General features: G+C 41.7%; 1 protein-coding gene across 8 annotated transcripts in view; it reads left to right on the top strand.

Moving 5' to 3' along the window:
- Positions 1-22,861, top strand: part of LOC117821602 (ankyrin repeat and SAM domain-containing protein 1A) — a 95,630-nt gene that overhangs the window by 16,425 nt on the left and 56,344 nt on the right. For 5 of the 8 annotated variants that reach the window (XM_034696003.1, XM_034696006.1, XM_034696001.1 and 2 more), the window contains exons 2-11: positions 2,917-2,997; positions 3,229-3,385; positions 4,265-4,327; positions 19,432-19,728; positions 20,339-20,414; positions 20,511-20,612; positions 20,712-20,798; positions 21,183-21,352; positions 21,646-21,696; positions 22,232-22,364. In XM_034696003.1, the coding sequence (XP_034551894.1) occupies positions 2,917-2,997; positions 3,229-3,385; positions 4,265-4,327; positions 19,432-19,728; positions 20,339-20,414; positions 20,511-20,612; positions 20,712-20,798; positions 21,183-21,352; positions 21,646-21,696; positions 22,232-22,364 (1,217 nt within the window). The remainder of the gene's footprint in view (positions 1-2,916; positions 2,998-3,228; positions 3,386-4,264; positions 4,328-19,431; positions 19,729-20,338; positions 20,415-20,510; positions 20,613-20,711; positions 20,799-21,182; positions 21,353-21,645; positions 21,697-22,231; positions 22,365-22,861) is intronic. The other 3 variants (XM_034696008.1, XM_034696005.1, XM_034696007.1) reach the window with 1 other exon arrangement.

The raw sequence follows: 22,861 nt of genomic DNA, 5'->3' as shown, positions 1-22,861 counted from the left end.
TCTCTCTGAAGGCTTTCTTCATTCATGGAAACTACTCACTTGTACATAAATCCATTCCAGTCATAATTTATGAAGCTGTTCTTCTGTCTATTTAGTTTTTTTCATCGAAATGGCTTTCTATAATATATCAAAAGCTAAAAAAATATATATAATGATAATATTTGCTCTCCCATTCATTTTTGAATCTCTGTGAGGCTCAGTGGTTTTGCTCCCATTCCCTTTCTGTTTGGCAAATGACTTTGCTCTCAGATATGTGGTGCACTAGTGCTGGGATTTCCTCATCACATGATTTATTTAGGATGGTCTTTCAGAGAGCCTCACATCCCCGTCTTGGCACTCCGTCTCACCAGACAGCCTTTAGCTTCTTAACTCGCTCCCTCCATCTATCTTCAGCCGCCCTCTCTATCATCCGTCTCCGTCCTCCTCACCACAGCGGGGCTTTTTTAGCAAATTAAAAGAAACAAACCAATCTGAGCTGACAGCTGAGTTCACATCCAGTTGAATGAAAGTGCTGGGCCTATACGCTGGCACAGCATTCCCCTTTTACCCTCTTCAGTGCTTTTAGGTTCCATCCTAATGCTTTGTTTGTTGGTGCTTACACCGCATAACAAAAGCCCTTTCTTCTTCAGGACTTGACCTAGAATAATGGGGCTGAGGTTGCATAGAGTTACTGTAAACGAGACGTAATTAGCTCATCGCGGCTGCACAGTAGTGATAGTGTGTCTTTTTACTTCCTGGTTTTCTGGTTTGATCATCCTGCTGGCTTTCATTTCATCTCTCTCACATATTTCTTAAGAAAGAGGGAGAGAAAACAGATGTACGCCTCCACCTGTGTGTATGACAGGTGAAAAAGTGTGGTAAACTTGAACTGTTGTGTAAGAGTAGGAGCCTGAGATAGCAATCAGTAAAGAATCAGTCACACTTACAGGTAGTAACTTAACAGAGGGTCAGGCAAGGCTTGCTTTAGATTTCGACTGATGTGGGTTTTTTTTATACCGATACAGATGTCTGGTTGGAAAAACTTCACAAAGTACCAAACCAGCAGGTGACAAAGTCTTTGTTCTGATATGAGATTTATTTTACCAATACAGTTTTTAAAGGACAAATTGACCAATTACCGATATAGCAGCCAATATTATGAATATTTTAGCTTACATACTCTAGAACACATTTCAGGCCTCCACCTGTGTGTAGGAAGGATTGCTTTGTGATACAATGGGGCCCTTAGATAACAATCAGTGCATGGTCACACCCACAATCGGGGACTTTACAAAGAGTCAGGCAGTGTTTGCTTTAGATCTCGGCCGATATAGTAGTTTCAACACCGATACAGATTTTGGGGGTGCGGAGAAAATCACATATGACCATCAACATGGCAGTAATGTGATTACATGTAAGGTAGTGTTTGTTTTCAAGCTTGCCTGATAATGGAGTCTTATAACAGATGCTTTAACATATTTGCAAATTCTCTAATTACAGACACGGCAGCCGAAATAGTAAAAATTTGAGCTTGAATGTTATAAGACCTTTGTTCGGTGTAGATGTTTTTAATTCCTACAGTGTTGAGTTAGTGAAGGCATCAGGCAGGGGGCGGAGGTGGAGGATGGAGTGTGCGAGCGGGAGAGAGGAGAAGGAGTTTTTCATTGATTCAAAAGATTGATAGTAGCTCTTGTTGGAACTGGCGTGATCACGGCCGACAGTGACTGGTTATTAAAAGCAGTTTGTTACGAATCAGCTAGTTATTCCTACAGCGTCCGGGACGGACGTTACAATACTGATTGGTTAGCGTGACTTGTCCACGAGTAGCATGCCACTTCTGATTGGTGAGCATGGCAGGATGGCAGGGAGACGGCATTCGTGTAAAATAGTTAACACAACAGATCCTGGGTCAGTCAGGAGCTCTGCTAAAAAACTCAGCTTTGGTGATCACATGATCGCGTTGTCTGAAATCGCAATTTTGATCAGGAATCAATAAATCGTTCAGCCCTATATGGTATTACTGATACTGATACAGATTTGGAGGGAGAGAATTCCCAGATTACCAATATGGTATTTGATTTTGTTGGTAGTGTTTGTAATAGAGCCTGCCAGATATGGGATTTATCTTACCAATAAAGAATATTTCAGAAAGATTACACAAATTACAGATACAGCAGCTGATACAGTGAAGTTTAAGCTTCAATTAAATTTGACCTTCTCTGTGTCAATAATGCAAACATGTTGCACCAAAATGACAACACTGAGGTAATCAGAGTGCTTTTTTTCATAATAAAAAATACCATATGATACATAATATGTTAAAGTAGTTTCATGTTGGTTGATACCATAGACTGTATAAAATATGGACGTAGTATCCGTGACGTCACCCATCTGTTTCTGAAGCGCTGTTTTGGGGCAAATCGTCAGGGGCAGCCATATTGCTGCTGCCGAGCGATTGGGACGTAAAGAGGCGGGCTTTGAACCTCCTAGCCAACAGCTACAGTGTCCCCGCAGTCAGCTGTGCCTCTCATTGGAGGACTCATACTCTCAATGTCTTCAAAATTGCTGCGTTAGAAAAAAAAAAACCCATACAGTGTGAGCCGTTCCAGAAATGAGCGAATCAGACTACACTCCTCTTTTGTACCAGGCTGTAAACATGTTTATTTCTGCTGTGAAGATCGACTTTTTTGAATTGGTGTGTATTTGGTTTACGATACTTCTGGAGCCAGCCTCAAGATCCTCAATGAACAGCAGTTTTTAGCACTTCTGCATTGGACTCATATTTTTAGACCAGAGGTTGCTGCTTGGTTGATACCAGAAAACATGTTTATGCAAACATCTGTGTTAGTCTGTATCAACTCAAAAATATCGGCCTGTTGAAATATCAGTCAAGCTCTTGTTTGTTCAGTGCCTAACACTCCTTTCTTTTCTCCACAGCATCTGGAGAGGCCCTAATGTGAATTGTGTGGACAGCACTGGATACTCCCCTCTCCACCACGCTGCCCTAAATGGACACAGGTAGACTGGTGATAAATAACTCTGGGAAATGGGAGAAATGTGTGTAGGAGCCTGTTTCAGGTCCTGTGTGTGTGCTGTATTAAATGAGGTCTGCACTCACAGACAATTGTCCCACTGGGAAGATAAAGCTATTGATTGCCTGTTTGCTAAAGCTTTGTGTATTTACTACTGTGGTTTATAGACTTGGCATTTTCTGACCTGACTTGACCTGTCCCCTCCTTCCTTTTGCAGCGATGTGGTGGAGGCACTGCTACGAAACGAGGCCTTGACCAACATCGCCGACAACAAGGGCTGCTACCCTCTCCACCTGGCTGCGTGGAAGGGCGATGAACATATCGTCAAACTGCTCATTCACCAAGGACCTTCACACCCAAAACTCAACGAACAGGTCTGACCCTGCATTCACCCTTCTGTTTTTCTGTGTGGTTTTTTTTTAGCCATTATGTTTCACTCCTGCTGTTCCTGTTTTCTAACCCATTGACCACTTTGATGGCATCAAGGGTTGTGAAATGACGTCAGCACTGAATTTTTGCTGCAGGTTTTATATTTTTCAGATCATGTGAGTCTCGATTAGGAATGTAACACCTCAGCAACTGCTTCTCTAAAGCAATTTTTATAAATAAAGAGACAAAAGGAAGTAACTCAAGAGCACTCTGCTTTTCAGCACATCTGTCGACCTCTGGTACTTTCACAGTCACATTCTTCATGGTTAAGTCAGCAACCATAAGAAGTTATTTTTCAACCATGAAATGCCACACAGATATTTTTAAACTCTACATCAGCATGGCATGTTTTGTACTGTTTTTGAGTACAATGAATGGGACCAGAGTTCATTAACACCAGTGCATCGTGAGCCTGACTCTTCCTGTGATATTTGAAGTGCTATGACCCCATGCGAGTGTGAAAAGTGCCTGTTCGCCCTAACCATTTTAACTTTTGTTCCATATTTTTTTTGTTTGGTTGCATACTGCAGCATCCAGAAAGCCATCATCTCTGTCTTTTTTGTTTGGGATGAAGAGAAATGACCCATCATGAACACTAAATCACTGAATCCATCAAGAAGATGAGAATTAACAAAATAAATGATTATAATAGTCTCATTTTGTGTCATTTCTCTGCCTGTTCATGACATCTGATTGTTCATTAACTCAACTCTGATTTTTGTTTCTCCTTCCTATTCAGTTTGACTCATTTGTGATCATCATTCATTTGTTCATTGCTTGTTTAAACCAAAACCATCGGCCTTTCTTCTCTTCCTCCCTCCCAGAGCTCTGTAGACCATAAAGAGTTCAAACGCTGTGGGCCCTTTGACCCCTATATTAATGCCAAGGTGTGTACACAGTGCTGCTGAAACAACATCTTCCTTTGAAGTGCTTCTTTGCTTTGTTGCTCCGCTGTGCTGTGTTCTGCTCTGCTGTGATGTGCTGTGCTTGGGCTTGGTTTGTTGCTGCTGCTGCTTGCGGGGCCACTCTGCTGCAGAGATATGGCAAGGCTTTTTTATTTGCTGCTGGCTTTCTGCTTGTGTTTGCTTTGGAGCTCCAGGTTTATTGAGGTGTTTAGTTTGTTATGCCTCACAACCTGGACTCATGCACGGGAGGTTATCATTCTGCAGCATTTGACAATACTTATGCAGCAGCATTTTGATCAGGGTCAGATATAAGAAAACTCCCTGGTGTTTCTATTCCCTTGTGAGGGTGTGCTGTCGATGATTTGTGGGTCTTGATGTTTTTTTCTCTCTCAGGGGTTCATGACTTGAAATAACCAGATTTGAAAACATGTATGATAAGCAGCCTGAAAGGCAGCAGCTTATTGACAGTCACAGCCAGCAAGACAGGAAAATATTGAGCAACCAAACACCACTATCTGTGAAAACATGAAAAACATCAACAACAGAAGGCTGGTGAATAGAGAACCTATCAGGAAGTGTTGGGTAATATTACTGCTGGGCACTAGTGTATGTTTACTGCTCCAAAATGACTCCTTCTGTAGATCTACATTGATGAATTACTGTATTTATTTAACCAGTTGCTTTACTATAAAGTATGCATTCAAAACCATATAATTAAAAAGGTGTAACCTCATGTCATACTGACATGAAGCTGTACATTTTAAAGTTATCTAGTTAAGCCTCAGGCCTTCCTTGTTTTTTTGGTAGTCACAATCTTGCTCCAAAAATGTGAGATAGTCCACACACGATTTTTACTTAAAATGAGTAATGTAGGGGTGCTGGTGGCCTAGCGGTCTAAGGGACCCACATACAGAGGCCACAGTCCTTGTCGCAGGGGTCGTCGGTTCAATTCCTGGCCGGTCGACCATGTCCTGCATGTCTTCCCCCGCTCTCTACTCCCCACATTTCCTGTCTCTCTTCGGCTGTCCTATCAAATAAAGGCAAAAAGACCCAAAAATATAACTTTATAAAAAAGGGTTATGTATTTACCCAAGGTTAGAAAAAATTGTACGACAAGCCAAGTGCTCAAACAGTTGACAATCCTCCCATGCCAACCAATTCCCTCTTCAGGTTTTCATGAAGACCTTCAAGACAGTATGATGGGCATCAGAACCCTTCTTCTTTAAAGCAGGATTCCACCTTTACGCTTTTTAATTAGCACAAAGATGACCAAACCAATTCAAAGAACAATCATATGACCTGATATCTCTCACGTATTGGCTCAATAATCCAACCAGTAACCTTTGATCCACACGAGCAAATTATGAATTACAAGACGCGGTTGAATTTGCAAGTAGACAGCCACATAACCAAACTGCTGCTTACTTACTTACGTGGCAGTTTCTAATTGGTGACCAAGACAGGATCCACTTCAAAATACAGAACTAGTTTTTGCAGGAACATTGGATAGTAAGATTTAAAGCGCAAGTGGCGAGTGTGATCGGCAGGGAATGATGTTCATCCACAGACCCTAGAAATACATTGTGATGGCAATCTCACAAAAAGAGGACCAAAGATTAAGTCTGCTGCAGCCAGGTGAAGCTAACACAAAGCATCTTCTTCTCAGACTGGTACTGACAAACCAAAAGAACAAATGAAGCAAAAGTGTAACCCTTCGGAAGGAAACTCAGAGTTCCCCTTAACAAAGAAAAACTATCCAACTGAAATAAGGAAGACAAATCAACTGAAAGTAACTTCACATCAGCACAACCAATTGAATAATGAACTTAGCCTTTATATTACCAAAGTCACGAGTCTCATGACTACAGTACTATCACTTGCTAAACTTCAGCATGGGAAAATTGACTTTTCAAGTGTAGCAGCTGGCATGGTGTAGTCTCTTAGTCTCGTTTGGTAAAAGGTTAAATATTTGTTTTATAGAATACTTCAGGTATGACTCACAAAACCAGAAATAAGTTACCTTTTATTCACTCAAGGTTTCCCAGTCTTGAGGTTGATGTTTTTTTGAGTTTTCATATCAGAATGAGACTCACCTTCTTGTTTTATTATTTTATTGTTAATTTTATTGTTTTTTTTATATTTATCTGCTCAGTTGATTTGACGCTTGAACTTATTTTAATCACACATATTTCATAGTTGTTGGTGTGCATTAGTCACTATTTTAAAATCCATTTTTGTTTTTTAATATGTCTTGCAATTACTTTATTTCTGTTTCTTTTTTTGTTTTCAATCGCTGTTAATCACTTTAGGTTGCATTTGATAAATATGAAAGGTGCTATATAACTGAACCTTGATACGTTGATTGATTAAGGAAAGTGTAAAGCAAAATCAGTTAATATACTGCTTGCAAATTTTAAGATTTGTATGTATTTTATTGGGTTTTATTTTTGGGCGTTCTGCCTCTTTTGGATAGGACAGCTGAAGGGAGACTGGAAATGTGGGGAGTAGAGAGTTGGAGATGACATGTAGCAAAAGGTCATGGCTGGAAGTTGAACCAGCGACCAAGCGGCACACTGATGTTTTTTCTTTTGAGACTAGAAAGAAGGTCCAGGACATTTAATGTCATTATGTCGGTGGAAGAAAAAGCTCAGTAGTGGTGACATCAATATCATGTGACTCTGGTGTGTTTTGTTTGGGGTCTTGAATTAGCTATTGAGTTCCTGCAAATGCATTCACACTTAAACAATCTTCAAAAGGTTTGGTTCCTTTTCTATTAAGATTAGCTTGCTGAACAAAAAATGAAACTATAATAAACATTTGATCCCCCTCAAAAAATCAGTGGAAAATCCCCCAAAAAATTTCTAGACCATGATTTCCCTTTAACTTAAACTGTCTAAAGTCACTATTGTTGATACAGTAAACAACTTCCTGTGTGCTACCCCTTTTGGATAAAGCGATCAAATTGTTCCTCACCAACATTCAGTCCTTTCATCTGATACTAAATATAACTTCAAGTAAACAAACTCAAACTGAACTCTTGGCAACACTTTCCATGCTGAAATGCTGACACAGTCAAAAACTGTTCTATTCAACTCACGTGTGATTTCAATTACCTGGAGCCTCACTTAATCCACACTCCTTACCAAGGCTGCACCCAGTGTCCTGTCTCAAAATCACACACTATTATATAATACTCTGTCTGGCTAGTGTCTCATATAATAATGAAATAACAACAATAGAAGAACATTTTGGCTCATGATGCGGCGGCCTTCAAAGAAATGCCATCCCTACAGCAGTTTTTTAAAGTTCACTGGGCTACGACCAGGAGGATGGACTTGCGGTTTGCTCTTCATGTCTTATTTATGTGACATATCTGGAGTACACATGTCACTACATCAGGAGTTTTCAGTCAGAGCATGTTCCACATTGCCGTCAGACGCCCAGAGAAGCCCCCCTACCTGAGCCGGTCTACATGAGGAGAGAGACAGACTGGAGCTGGCAGAGTCTCTGACAGAGTCCCCCCTCACAGTTAAAGCAGTGTGAACTCATTGGCTCCTTTATGATTGTATTTTGAGCAAGCAGAGCTGGAAACCCACCCTGCCTGTAGATAAAGCTGCACACTATTTTTGAACATTGTCACATTTCCGTGGGACTAATCTTCTTAGTGTTTGGATGGGAAGGATTGCTGCTATATATTGGATTGTGAATTCCCCCTCACTTTCTGTTGGGGTCTGCTTCATAGATGTAACGTTGACTTTTGTGGTCGCTTAGATTATGGATGATGTCTTAATGTAAACACTTTCCAGGGGAGCATTTGGACCACTACCTGGTCTTGACTCTGAATTATTGAAGCTTTGTTATGAATAAATCACAAACATGGATGCTGTGTGGTCGTGGTTGTGGTTGTGGTTAGGCTTGATGGCATCATGTGACCGAGGCGGGGTGGGGTCTGCCTCCCCTCCTACCAAACTCCAGGACCAGAGAGCAATCTCATGAGGAGGAGGAGGGGAAGGAGGGTAAGGAGGGTGGGAGGTTTTCAGTGTACAAGTCTCTTTGCATCAGCATCAAAGGGAGACCTCCATGCCTGCATGTGTGTTTGTGTGAGTGTGTAAATGGCTGGATTTGCCCCCACCTTCTGGTTTGTGCCCATAGAGCTCTGATGCTGAGGAGAGGAAGGGGTGGGACGTTGTCATAGCAACCATGGAAGAGCTTATTGGACGTACAGAAGTGGTTAGTGACCCAGTGAAGGGATGTGGTGTTTGTGCTGAGTGAGACATGAAAGGCTTGTGATGAAGCTTTGAAACGAGGTCCAGGACTCGCGGAAGATTGGGTCTCAGGGGTTCCTTTGGGTCCAGTTCTCCGTCATTCAGTCCCAGGAAACTGTTTGGACTACTGTTTCTTCATTTAGACTTCTGTGCTCTCTCCTGCTAATAGTGTCCCCAGTGGGTTTGCCTCTTTTTGATGTTTGGATGATCCAAAATGAAAGAGCTAACCACTGACTTCACAATTGAATATTTCAATAACACAGGTTTGTTGTGTCCTTTTTCAGAGATGCTCAGACTGCTGCTGTAATGATGAGTTTCACAACTGATTTGCCAAACACTGAAATATGAAATAAATACGGCTACAACTCAACAACTATGCTATGGGTTAAAATGGCCAACACTTGGTTGATCAGTTGATTGTTCATTTGAGGTGCATTTCAACCAAGAGTTCTGGGGTCTTTTAGCCCCCAGAACTACTTTCCCTGGAACTAAAAGGTTCCTGTGCCCCCATTGTTGTCTGTGTTTCGACCACGAGCTGAAGTCCCGGGTAGATTGTGCAAATCAGGCCAGTGATGTATGGAGAAAAAAAAAAAAATTTAAATAATATTTTGAAATCTTAATAAAAAACTAAACTAGTATGCATTCCCAGGAACTCCCTCTGTGTTTCAACAACTGTGTAAACTCCACGAACACCGTTACGTTCAACCGAAAGTCCCAGGACCTTTGAAGAGTACTACCCCCCAAGCAGAGGCTTTTCATGGGGGAGATTATCTACCACTGATCTAAATTTAGACCCTGGTTCCTCTGGTCGAAACAAATATAGTTCAGGGGTTAAGTCCCTAGTTCCGGGGTAAAGTTCCTGCGGTCAAAAAACGCCTATGGTCTGAAAAATGAGAGAAAACTTTGGTATGCTCATTATCTCCCTTTTTTGTGGTGGAAACAGCCCAACAAAATTGAACAATAGTGAGATTGAAAAGTGGCCAATGGCATGCGGTTACAGGCCAATGCTGGTATACCAGTGGCAGGTCAGATGAGATAGTATCAAAGACCAATCAGTGAATTGATAGCAGATAGAACGTGATCCCCACATTGGATCAATACATGCACCTAAACGACTATGCCAATCATAAATATCCTGATAAAAAGTCTAACAAATTGATATAAATAGGCAAGCCATTCAGTATTTTACATTCCAAGTATTTCCTGAATGCAAAGATTTATTTTCCATTCAATCGAAGATTTATTTTGGGGCTTCTATCACTTTAGCATCCAGAGAGACAGGAAACAAGGGGAGAGAGTGGGGGATGGCATGCACCAGATCTCAGCCATTACTACAAGGACGATATAGCCTCTGTACATGGGGCACCTTCTCTACCAATTGAGCTCATCCAGCGCCCCAAGGCAAAGGTTCTGATGTGGATGATAACACATTGAACACAATCCAACATCTATATATTACTCTGACTTGCTATAGTGGCTAGGTTAACAGGCTAACCCCTGACTATAGCAAGGCTAGATTTATTTGATGTCATCATGGAGGTACCAAACAACTATACTTCAATACACATGAAAGATGGACGAGAGGAACATGAGCATTCCCTTGTTTACATCAGTATGCTGCACATAACAATAAAGACTAAACATGTGTGGTGGCATACCACTGAAGGGACTGGCACAGTCCACGGTCCCTCAGTGGCATACCGAAGGCCAGGCTGCACAACATGTTGCTGATCTGCCAGCATTAGGTGTGGCGTGCTATCGGCCATTTTTAGATCTTGGCACTGGGGACAAACGTTTTCAGAAGTCTAAGAGAACAATGGTTAAAAACAATATTGTTTCATCTAACACTCAGAAAAGCAAAAAAATAACTTCAACCAAAAAAATTATCTTTGATTTCAAAACGACTTTAGATCCTGATTGAATAATGTCTCTGTCATTCTTATCGTTTATTTCTCACTGGACCTGTTTAAGCTCTGAATTCATTCTTCATTAAAAGCATTTTCAAGGAAGTCATAATAATAATGGAAAGCATTATGGCATATGACTCATCAAATTGCTATCATTATCTCATTATCTAGCTTAAGAGATTAAAATGTAGAAATCATATGAGAAAGTTCACTTCATGTAATTGACTCTTTCAATAATGATTGTGAGGGAAGCCTTCCTTCAGTAGAGACTATTATAATGATTCTCCTCATTGACCTCTTTTGATGTTAATTACCACATATTCTATGTATTTCTCTAATGGGATATCGCCCTTAGTCAGCCCACACTCGTATCACGCTACTTCTCACCCAGGCTCCATCTCTTTATATAGGTCACATGTCTAATGCAATATATGTTTGGATGAAATCCTCTGACCCAGGGTCATATATCCGACTGCTCTGGCATTAACTCTATCCTGGTCTTCACATTCTCCTAGAAAAATTCAAACATGCAATGAATTATGAAGAAATGTCAAATGAATGACATTTAGTTGTAGAACTACGAGCATATGTTTATGTTTTTGATGTATGTGTGCTCAGACTGGAGATGGATCATGTGTGTTTCTGTCAGGCTTGGTGTGCAGTATCTCAAAAGGCTGACATCAGGAAAGTCTGTGTTGGCAGCTGCAGGAATAATTTCTCGGACTTGGTCACCTCATTATCAGTGGAGCAGAGTTTCCCCTCCTTCCTCTGGGCACAGCGCTCACAGCCTGCCAGCGTGCTCATTTATCCCCCCAGTCTGTCACATCTGAGTCCACCACCACCACCACTACACCATCCACACCCCTCCCTCCACCTCCCTTTACCTTCTGCTCCCTGCTTCCTCTGTCGTGCCAAGAAAAGGGTTTTCAGAACATTTGACGAGCCCTTGGGGGGGACGTGTTGTTATTTAACACAAGGATTTGGATCTCATGCATTTACATTTGCAAATTTCAGGGTGTGTCTTGGGTGGCAGTTGGAGACACTTGTCTCTGAAGGGAGAACAGACTGAAAGCAGAGATGGTCTCAAAGATAAAAGGGTATTAGTTTTTTTATGATTGAACATTTTATCCCATTTAATCAAGAGGAGTATGAAGGTAAAAGTGATCTTTTATATAAAGGGCTGAAAATTTTGCTGAGAAGTAAATCTATGGCAGAAAGCCAGTCCAACATTTATCTCAGGTCTGCAGAGCCTGTTTTCTCTGGAATGTGTGACCGTGTCCAAATAAAAATCCACTATCAGAGTCAGCCTCATATTATTGTGGGTATTTTGGACTCTTGACAAATGGAAAAAATTCCAAGGGCTCAACTAAACCTTTTTCCGTTGATTAGTTTCTTAAATGAGTACCACTCAATGGTGAAGAAAGCACAAGGCGATGTCCAGTACATTGCTTCTTTTTTATGACTTAAAGTACCAAACACAAAGAAATTCAACATTAATTGATATTAAAGCTCCTATCAGGAGTTTTTAACTCTTTATGTAATAGACTGAAGTAAATACCGGTGCCTCTTTAGGACCTAAGAAGCAAACAATACCATCAGTGACAAGACTGACTATTCCTCTGTTGCAGTACTTAATGCACGTTAACTCTGCCTCCAGGTGGGTGCCAGGCGAGACAATTTACAGCCCACTGCTGAAACGGATAAGAGTTACATTTTCCAAATTAAATATAGATTATGGGAAGCTTTTGACTGCCAAAGGAAGAAATGTGTTTTTTTGTAAGAAAACATTGTCTTCAATGTAAGGGACAAAATCAGCAAAGAGGTAAGACATACAGATTTGTCCACAGGGGGAGCCAAAATCAATGCATGTCCAACGTCATGGTATTACTTATTGTAATCGATTGGAAGTATATCAACATCTAAATGATTTATAATGAACAAAATTTACAATGTAGACCTCCCATATCTAGTTTTTAAAAGCAATGAATAAATTAGTAACAAATGGTTTATAACTCAATGGACAATATTGATTTCCAGTATAAATAAGGACAATTTAAGTGGTTTGATATTCAATATACACACGCACACGCACACGCACACACACACACACACGTATATATACCTATATTATACGTTATAAAGTATTTATTACACATATAATCATTGCTTATAAAAACTAGATTCGAGAGGTCTTTCCATAAAACTTTGATGACTGTTGAATCTTGAGTTTCTAAAACATTTGTAGAGCATTTCTACAATTTAAAGAATTGTCAGCACACCTGCTGGTGCGTGCATGTGTGAGCCGTGGTTTAGGGATTTCAGATTGTGACAGTCTGAGCGGGCATACACGAGCCTGGGCGGCCCTTTGGCACTCAAGCTGCAACAGCTGCTCAGCCCACCCCACCACCACCACCACCACCACCCCATCCAGCAGCGCCATCCAGCACTACTGCTACAGCAACCAGCCGCCAGGGTGACGTAACCGCTGCCTCGCTCTGCTGCCAGCCTGCATGTCACGTGACAGAGGTCGCTAGTCAAACCGTGTTAGCATCTCCCAGCCGCAGGTTGTGAGAACCATACCATCCTCTGTTCTCTCTGTCACTGTGAGGCTCGTCCCCCTCCTCCCTCTGTGACTACTGCGCAGCATGAAAACACAATGCAGTGTAATCTTCAGATGTTTCTGGTTAGGGCGGGCTTTATCAATCACCAGTGGAGATCTTAATCTCTGCATGTTGAACATGCTCTGAAGTCTAAATCAAGACAAGGTTTCCGTCTGCTGCAGAGTACAAATGGATTTTTTATAAATACGTGGTCTGTTCTGGAAGTGCGGCTGTGTTGTATGAAATCGAATCCCTTTCTCAGCCCGGCTGCGAATCATTGGTGCTATTTTGTGTAAAAGCTTTTAGAGCTCTGTCTTGTTCCTGCATGATTGTTTGACTGCTCACGTGGACTGTGGCAGCACAGTGCAGATAAGGCTGGTCCTGTTCTCCCAACAGAGTGAGATGTCGTTGGAGCTCACTGAGTCCTTATGACATAATACAAAAGCTTTGCACTGAAATGGCTTCTTAATTTAATATCATTTTCTTTATTCCTTGCTGCTTGATCTGCCGAATTAAATTAGACCTGCAGGCTACCTATTTTTATTTTACTCTCTGCATTACTTTGTTGATCTCAGTATTGACAGAAGTTAATATCCCCAAATGCTTATTTGTGACTTGAAAACAGTGAAAGCCCTGTGTTTGTTTTTCACGGTCATTGTGAGAAAGTTACGGCGGAGGATTAGGGCCACATAAAGCAAGAAAAAATATTTAACATCTTGAAAATAAAGTCATAAATTGAATTGATTTATTCTCATAAATTTGCTATAATTAACTCAAATACTTAATTAAAGTCATAATACTATGGGGCGCTGGTGGCCTAGCGGTCTGGGCGCCCCATGTACAGAGGCTACGGTCCTCGTTGCAGGGGTTGCCGGTTCAATTCCCGGCCGGGCGACCATTTCCTGCATGTTTTCCCCCACTCTCTGCTCCCCACATTTCCTGTCCTCTCTTCAGCTGTCCTGTAGAATAAAGGCAAAAAGGCCAAAAATATAACTTAAAAAAAAAAAAAGTCATAAATTTGCAGGATTTAATTGGAAAATGAATGCGAAGACTAGAAGTCTTAATCCCAGAACAATAAAGTTGTAGTGTCATGAGAAAGAAGTCTTAATTACAAGATGGTTAATCGATCTGTAAGATAAAACAACATATAAGGTGATAATAGAGCATCCAGCTGACCGTATTTAAAAGAAGGACGTGGATCATCTCGTGAAGCTGTACTCTCAACAGCTGAGGACAAACAGCAGTTATAGAAGTGTGCACAGGCTGCGTATTATAGTCGGCCCCTCTTCAAATGATCCACGATGATCAAATGAACCTGGTCCTTTATTTAAATGCAGGCATCTGGCTGCTCCTCTAATACCACCCTGTGTGTTATTTTAGCTGCAGATAGATTAACCATAGCCTGTAATTAAAAGTATTTCTAATGAAACTACAACTTTATGGTCTTGAGATTATGACTTTATATTCATAGATTTTAAACTTAAATTTTTTTTTTTCTGCTAGTATTTTGACATTAATCCCATAAATTTATAAGAATAAACTCATAAATTATTACTTTTCTTTTATGACTTTATTCCCATAAATTTTCCACTTAAATTTTGTATTTTAAACTTTTTTTTCTGACGGAAATCTCATAAATTTGTCAGTTTATTCTCATAAATTTTATGGATAACCTCATAAATTATTATTTTCTGTCATGACTTTATTGGTGTAGATTTTCCACTTAGATTTTGTATTTTTTAAACTTTTTTTTCTAGTAGTATTTTGACTTTAAGCTCATAAATCTGAGTTTATTCTCATAATTTACAAGAATATACTCATAAATATTTTTTTCTCTCTTTATTCAAAGCTTTATTTTCTATGAGATTAATTTAATAAATGTGCAACATTTTTCGCTTATGTCATCATTTTAGGACTTCATTCTCCTCTATTTATCTTTAAAAAAAATATATATTTTATTATATTATTTATTATATTATTTATTTTATTTTTTATCCTCAAAATCATACTTTTTTCAGTCCTTAATGTGGTCCGAATCCTCCATCAAAATCATCCCCATAAATTATTTTGTGGAAAATGTCATAAATGTGTGATTGAAAGACAATCCACAATCAGAACACAAATTGTTGGTGATGTTTTGGGGGGGTATTTCGGAGCCCCTTCAGAGGCTCTTCAGTGGAAAGTAAGGCCCTGCAGGAGAATGACACAAGTCTCATTGCTCACATCAAAAGAGGGATTGCAAGGCTCAATGTCTCATAGCTGCTTTATTTCTATCAGTGAGTCAAGTGTGTGGTCAGCCCAGTTTAATGTGATCAGATGCTGGCTGACACACAGATATAGAGCCCTGACCATCTCACTGACAGCAGAAACACTGAACATGATCCCAAGAGTTCAGAGTATCAGTCCATTGTGTTTGTCTTTTACTGCACTCGTTGTTTTCATCTCGTGTGAAACGGCCTCATGTTTTACTCATGTTCACAGAATTTCCATCGCCCCGTTGTTGTGGATGCTTTGTGTAAATCCGTGCATGCTAGATTAGCTCAGATTACCATCGAAGCAGCAGACCTGCGTATCTGAGGAGGTGAATCATGCTGATGTCATCGCAGCGCGTACGTTCTCCTGCTGAAGTCATCTGAAAACTCAGAGTAAATCTCTCTTAAGAAGCTGTGGTGACAGCTCAATGGTGCGTCATCGATAAAGGACAGCATGCTCTTTTTTTTCATGAACATTATAACTGTGTGTAGTTGTGAGTTTGTTTGGAGAGGAAACAGCAGAAAGGAGAATCCCAAATTCAGCTGATGAAACCACCCAGGCAGCCAGGGAAAGCTGAGGCCCTTTTATTTACTTCTCAGAATAAGCCTCTTTGAAAGTCTTTTTCTTAATCTGTTTTGTTTAAACAAAACAAGAGTTGGTTTTCTTTTTTCCTTCGCCAGCCTCTGTGCTCTCTCTTTTGATAGGCAGGTGTCGTTTTGTTTCTCTAAGCCCAGCCCCCTCTCTCCCTCTCTCCCTCTCTCCCTCTCTCCCTCTCTCTCTCTCTCTCTCTCTCTCTCTCTCTCTCTCTCTCTCTCTCTCTCTCTCTCTCTCTCTCTCTCTCTCTCTGCTCAAGCTGTGACCTGCTTTGACAGTAAAACACAATACTCCCCTTTTCTCTTTCTCTCACAGTCTCTCTATTTCCCTCTTCCCTTTTTCTCTCTTTCATTTCGTCATCGTGTCTTTTCCTACCCTCCTCTTTGTCCCACGTCTTTGTCTCCTTTGTTCTTTTTTCCCCATTTCCCTTCATTCTCTCATTTTCTCTCTTCCTCCCTCCTTCCTTTTCTCCATTCCTTTCTTTTTCTCTCTCTGTCCTTCTCTTTCCTCCTTTCTCTCGTCAGTCCCTTTATCACCCCATCTTCCTTGTCTCTCTTTTGCTCACTGTCTTCATTTCTATCTCTCTTTCTTTTCTCTCTCCCTTCATATCTCACTCTCGTGTCTTTTCATTTCTTGGCCTCTTCATTTATATCCACCTGTGCCTCTCTCTTCCTTTTTATCCCCCTTTCTTTCATTCATTCATTTATTTTCCCTCTTTTCTGTCTTTCTCTCTCTGTACTTCTTTCTCTTCTTTTTCTCTCACTCTTTCCGTCTTTCTCTCTCTCTTTCTTTGTTCTTCTCTCCTCCTTTCTTCCCTCTCCCTTTCTCTTCCTTGTTTCCCAACAATAGGATGAATACCTGCTGGTCCCATCTGGCTCCAGGTCTTTGTCAGGCTCTCACTGAAGGCCCGACTGACACCTGTCCAGAGCTGCCCTGTTGCCCCCTCCTTCGTGTGACGCCCTGTCTCCTGTGGCACAGCTGGCATGTTTCTCTGGGGGTCACCCAAAGCTGGCATCATGTGTGTCCGTGTGGGGGCCTCTGATGCCAGCTGTCAGTCCTTTTGTAGGTGGATCTGTGTGTCTGGAATGACGGACTCTCAGGGCATGTGGTTGTAAGATAGCTGGAATAATCCGCCACACCTTTTCAAGCACAACATGTAAACAGAGCAAAGGAGCTGCAGAGTGATACAGGTTTTATTTCCTGATTGCTGTGAGTCACAGTTTTGATTCTGTCACACCTCCAGAGATTTATAGCAGTGATTGTAATATTTATTTACACTCTGCACTTCATACTTTCTGTTCTAAACCCAGCAGTTTTAATCCTATTTCTGCTCTGAAGATCAAAAACTTCTACACAAATAACCAAGCACCACGGCCTGAATTATGGCTGTCCATGTTGTGACTGTGTGTCAGTTTGTTTGAATTGGTCAGTGAGTATTCCCACGCCATAACAGCAGTTCAGCTCCTGGATTGCAGGGCTCGCCCCCTGCTGGCTGTTGTTGGTAGAGATGGTGAACAGTGCTGCAGGCTCACAGGTCTATTAGGCATTGATCTTGTTGCTGCCTGAGAGTCATTAGATCAATTAAGCTCCACTTGCTGAGTCAAACTTTTAATTGCTGCTTGTCTGCTTCTCTAATAGCTGGTTGATTTGCCTGTCAGACCACAAAAGGCAAAGCAGAGATGAGATCAATGTAGAAGTTAGCAGAATGAATCAGCATAATGTGTGTGGACGTTTTCATTTTGAAGGATACCACTTAGATATTGGTTTAAATACAGAGAACAATATGTATGCTCATCTTAACTAAATCTTTTCTGCACTTGTTGCATTTATTATAAAGAATTGGGTCAGTTTCAAGACCCCGGGAGAACTTCCTTTTCTGAACTGGTTGACTGAACTGGGCACAGTAGCTGTATATGAAAGGATGTCTTATAGGATGCAGGACAGAACAGAAAAATATCTTCTGAAGTGGGGCGTGTATCTTGATAGCATTAACAGGCCAGAGTGAAGATCAAGTGTGAAAATTAGAAGTGGTTTTGTATTTTTTGTTTTTTTTATGTTAATTGGATCTTATTATTTTTATGTTCCTTTATATGCTAAGACATGGTAGAAGATAGCACCTGCTGAACCCTCTTGGTTAAGGTTTTGTTTGTGGGTGGGGATGGGGTTATTTGTAACAAACAGATGTGTGCCATATATTACCGCTGTTTTGTTTTTGTAAAATAAAAATTGAAAGTCATAAAAAAAAAAGTTTTGTAGTATCTAGCTTTGAAACTTTTAACATCAACCAACAGAACAGTAGTCAGCAGCTGTTTTCAAATGCATTAACTGTTTCTGAAATGTCAGTAAGAAATGTAAGGATCTCCACCTTGTCTTTAGGAACTAGATATTGGCATTTTCCACTGTGCTTTACCTTTAAACAGACCACATTTAAGTAAGGAACATAAAGTAATAGCAATTAGAATATGTTTCAAGTTGCAGCCCCAGTGCTGGGATTGTCACAGAACATTACCAAGTAGTGATATTCTCTCTGCTTCCCACTCTATCATCCGAGGGGTCCTGCTTTCTCAAACTGTGAAAATGCAACATCAATCTCTTTCAGTTGGTTGTCTTATAACTTAAACTTACATTTGTGTGGCCTCTGGGGTTCCCTGATGTGTGGGGGGGGGGGAAATGGCGCTTCACAGAGCCGACAGCCATCTTCTGAGGACAAACCCATAAACTAAGAATGATCTGAAGTGACTAATTTCCTAGGCGCTTTTAAATTCTGACTACTCTTAAGGTAAGAAACTATTCAGAGGCAGTTGATAACGAGCAGAGTTTATTCAACACGGCTAAACACAAGATCACAGAGTCTGCAGGTAAACAAATCTCAAATTGGTTTGCAAAGTGTGGCTACCATTGCAGTGATTATTTGCTAGTTTAACCAGACACAGCCTACATTCGTATCTCCATTTACTATATAAATACTCCCAAAGTGCGCCGCGCTACGAGACGCTGCCTGTCCTTTGTGCTTGTTTACATCTGGGTTGTAGATCATTATAGCATTATGTCTTCTCTACAATTAGCCATCTCTCATTTTAAGCCAGCAATGTTCTCATCTCTTCGCCAAAGTGGCCTCTGTTTCTGCTTATCCCTCACTTGTGTGGGTGCCTCTGACCCTCTGCTAGCACCCTGCCGCCTTTGGCGCCCGCTACCATCACCAACACCTGTCCTCATTAGTCCATGAACCATGAATGTCTGTTGGTCCTCCACCTTCGTACACCTTCTACCCCCTGCTGTCACATATTCCCTCCAGGCTTCACTTTGGTGCTTTTCATAAATGTTTGGGGCTCAATGCACTGATTGGTTTAACCTTGTCTGAGTCACCTGTTCTAACTTATTAACAGATATGATTCAGCTTATGTCCCTTTCTCCTTTTGTTGCTGTTTTCCCGTGCTGCTTCTTACCCGTTCATGCTCCTTTAACAGAACAACGACAACGAGACACCGCTGCACTGTGCCGCCCAGTACGGTCACTCCCGGGTGGTGCGGCTGCTGCTCGAGGAGCTGACAGACCCCACCATGAGGAACAACAAGTTTGAGACCCCTCTGGATCTTGCTGCTCTGTACGGCCGCCTGGAGGTGGTCAAGCTGCTGCTCAGCGCCCACCCTAACCTACTCAGCTGTAACACAAAGAAACACACGCCGCTGCATCTGGCCTCTCGGAACGGACACCTGTCTGTAGTGGAGGTGCTGCTGGACGCCGGCATGGACATCAACTATGAGGTATGTGCGAGCTTCAGTTTGAAAACGTTTCTTCACATGGCTCAAATAATGTTGGGAAACTTAATCTGCTCTTGCAGCACTTCCTCTTGCTACTTCCCATGACAGCAATGAGATTAAATGTGAGACTCTTAAGCTCTCAGTTTGCAGACGAGCTGATGTGGTATCAAAGATGAGCTGGCCTTGCTCCCCCTGGTGGACCCAGTGGCTCTTACTCTAAACCAAACTGTGTCATCTCTCCCCCCTCTCTTTTCTCTGGCCTATTTTCCTCAGTATCAAGTGAAGGGAGTCTAACTTGTGTCCTTCAGGCCTAGCATCCTGCAGGTTTCAATTAGCAGGGCCCCGTGAGCTGGAAAATGATTGTGAGCTGCTTTGACGCCTCAGCCACATGATTGTCAGCAGGGAAGAGGACCCAGAAATCTGGTAGTCATCATCCAGTTTATGTAACGGAAATGTGGGTGCAGGACCAGGACAGCTGCAGGTTTAACTAAGTCTGACTCATGTGGGAATAGCAGGAGGAAATAAACATGAGCTTTAATTTTCATAATATTCATATTCATGTCAACTCTCTGTGTGCCTCTGGTTGTTTATGCTTCTGTTTTGTTTCCTACAGACGGAGAAAGGCAGCGCCCTCCATGAAGCTGCGTTGTTTGGGAAAGCTGACGTGGTGCAGAAACTTCTTGGTGCAGGTCAGTGCAACAGAAACAGGTTTAAAACCTGTATGAGTAAAAAAAAAAAGAAAACACCTAACACTAAACTGTTTCTGCTTAATGTTATTTGCTCAGGTATCGATGTAAATATTCTGGACCAGAAGGGCCTGGCAGCGCTGGACACTGTCAAAGACATGCCCTCCCAGAAGAGCAGAGAGATAGTTGCTCTTATCATAGGTAACAATAAACAAAAAGGAGAGCAGAGATGTGCTGAGAAGTATCCTCTTGATGTCACATGCACCAGCTTAGACACAATCTGCTGTTTGTCTATTGCAGGTCACATGAGTGGGAAACCCCCTGACATTGACCTCCCTCCTCCACCAATCCCACCCCCTCTGGAGAGTCCAAGTCCCAGGAAGAAAGGTAAGACTTACCAGATGTTAGAAAAAGTGAAGCAACATGTGCAACAATCTGCAGCCTTAGCAGAGAACATAAAAAAAACCAATCTGTTACTTACTTAGCTGAGAATTTTTATTTTTTATTTTTTATTTGTATTTTTTTATTTTTTGGGGCTTTTTTGCCTTTATTGGATAGGACAGCTGAAGAGAGACAGGAAATGTGGGGAGTAGAGAGTGGGGGAAGACATGCAGTAAATGGTCGACCGGCCGGGAGTCGAATCGGCAACCTCTGTGACGAGGACTATAGCCTCTATACGTGGGAAGCTTATAACGCTAGGCCACCAGTGCCCCACTTAGCTGAGAATTTTGATTGTCAGTTTCCTTATGCACCTTTTATCCTGTTTCATAGGCGATCTAGAGAAGGTGAGTGAGTTAATCTCTGGGCTGGCCCCAGGTCCTGAAGAGGAGAGCCCGTATGAGGCTCTGTTTGAAGCCACCTCCTGCCACTCTCTGGACAGCCTCACCAGCGGCAAATCCTCTGATAGGGATTCTGGACGGCCGGATAGTGAAGCTGGCAAGGTATGCATGTGCTATAACTCAAGCCTACACACACACGCACACACACGCACACACACACACATACTGTATGTAGGGAAGCTTGTTTTATAAATGAAGTGAATGCAGAACTCCCACTAGAGGGTGATAGTGGTCCTTTGTCTACATGAGTGGGATTGAAGCCCCTCCAGTTGATGCTCTTCTCTTGGTTCAGGGAGAGGATGGAATAAGTTTCTTTACTTCTTGTTATCACAACAAACTAATAGTAGATTATAAGCAACTGTATTAATTGTCTTTTAATTACCTGACTGTTACAGAAAGATCGCCTGGTCCACTCTTCACATCCTGGTGCTGGCCATGATGAAGAGGTAGGTGCCATCTATACTGTGTTAAGCATGGCTTAGTGAGAGTACCTGCTTAACAATTTAGTTTTCTTAAATGCAGTCGTTAGTTTTAATACAATATAACAGGAGCTATCAGAGAACGATTATGTGCCAGCGAGAAAGCTCTTGCTTTTTTTGCCACAAGCCCCGTCACGACTGTCCTCTTCACGGCCGCTGCTCAAATCAAACAACTTCTTCATAAATATTCATGTGAGTGCAGCCTGGGAGGGAGGCAGTTGGGGTGTTAAAGGAGGAGAAGTGAAGTGGAAAAAGAGTGCAGACAAAATCGGAGAAACCTGTCTGGCCTCTTTAAATGTGGATGACCATAGAGGAAGTATTGTTCAAGTTTCACAGAGTTTTGTGCAAAAAGCATGCTCCAGTATTCAGCTTCAGCCGCTGAAGAGGATACTTAGACGTGGAATAACTAATACCATGTCGCCTAGTACTTCATTAAGTTTCCTGATATCCTCCTTGCCTTTACTTTCTTCCTGCCTTTCCTCACTGTGTTCTGTTTCTTCAGGCCCTCTTTACTAACAGCAGCATCGATGAGAGATGCGAGCGGGTGGAGGAGGAGGAGGATCACACATATGAGTTGTTGCTAACGGCACAGACCAAAGTCCCACCGCCCAGCCAGGAGTCCCAATCCAGTAAAGGTAAATGTTGTCACAGTGGTCCAGATAGAGGAAGTTTCAACATGAAATGAAAACATGATTTTTATGTTTTTAGAAGTGTTTCTCAGTAAACTGCACTCCCTCTCGTTACTTGCTCTGCATACCAGTGCCGTGTCAGTCCTGTGAGGATTAAAGCAAAGTTGGGTCATTTTCCAGATAGAACTCCGCTGATGCTTTCCAAGAATACAACAGAAGACATTCCTATCCCAACAAGCCTGACAGCCCACACACGCAAGCACACACATGACCAACCAATTCCTCTGGCTGTGTGTGACGTATGAGCAGACCCTCCTTTGGTTGTGGTCGTTGAATGGCACTGCATGTAATTGGATTAAATGGGATTAAATTAGAAGGCCATTTGAATCCACGGCTGTTGATGTATATGTTTAAAAGCAGCCCCCTCGAGCCCTTCAGCTTAGTCAGCCTCTGTAGCAGCCATTAGAAAACGTCACCCAGCTTAAAGGGTTGGACTTTGATTG

This window comes from Notolabrus celidotus, chromosome 11 (assembly GCF_009762535.1).
Source record: "Notolabrus celidotus isolate fNotCel1 chromosome 11, fNotCel1.pri, whole genome shotgun sequence".
Lineage (NCBI taxonomy): Eukaryota > Metazoa > Chordata > Actinopteri > Labriformes > Labridae > Notolabrus > Notolabrus celidotus.
This window is presented reverse-complemented; position numbering and strand designations above follow the sequence as displayed.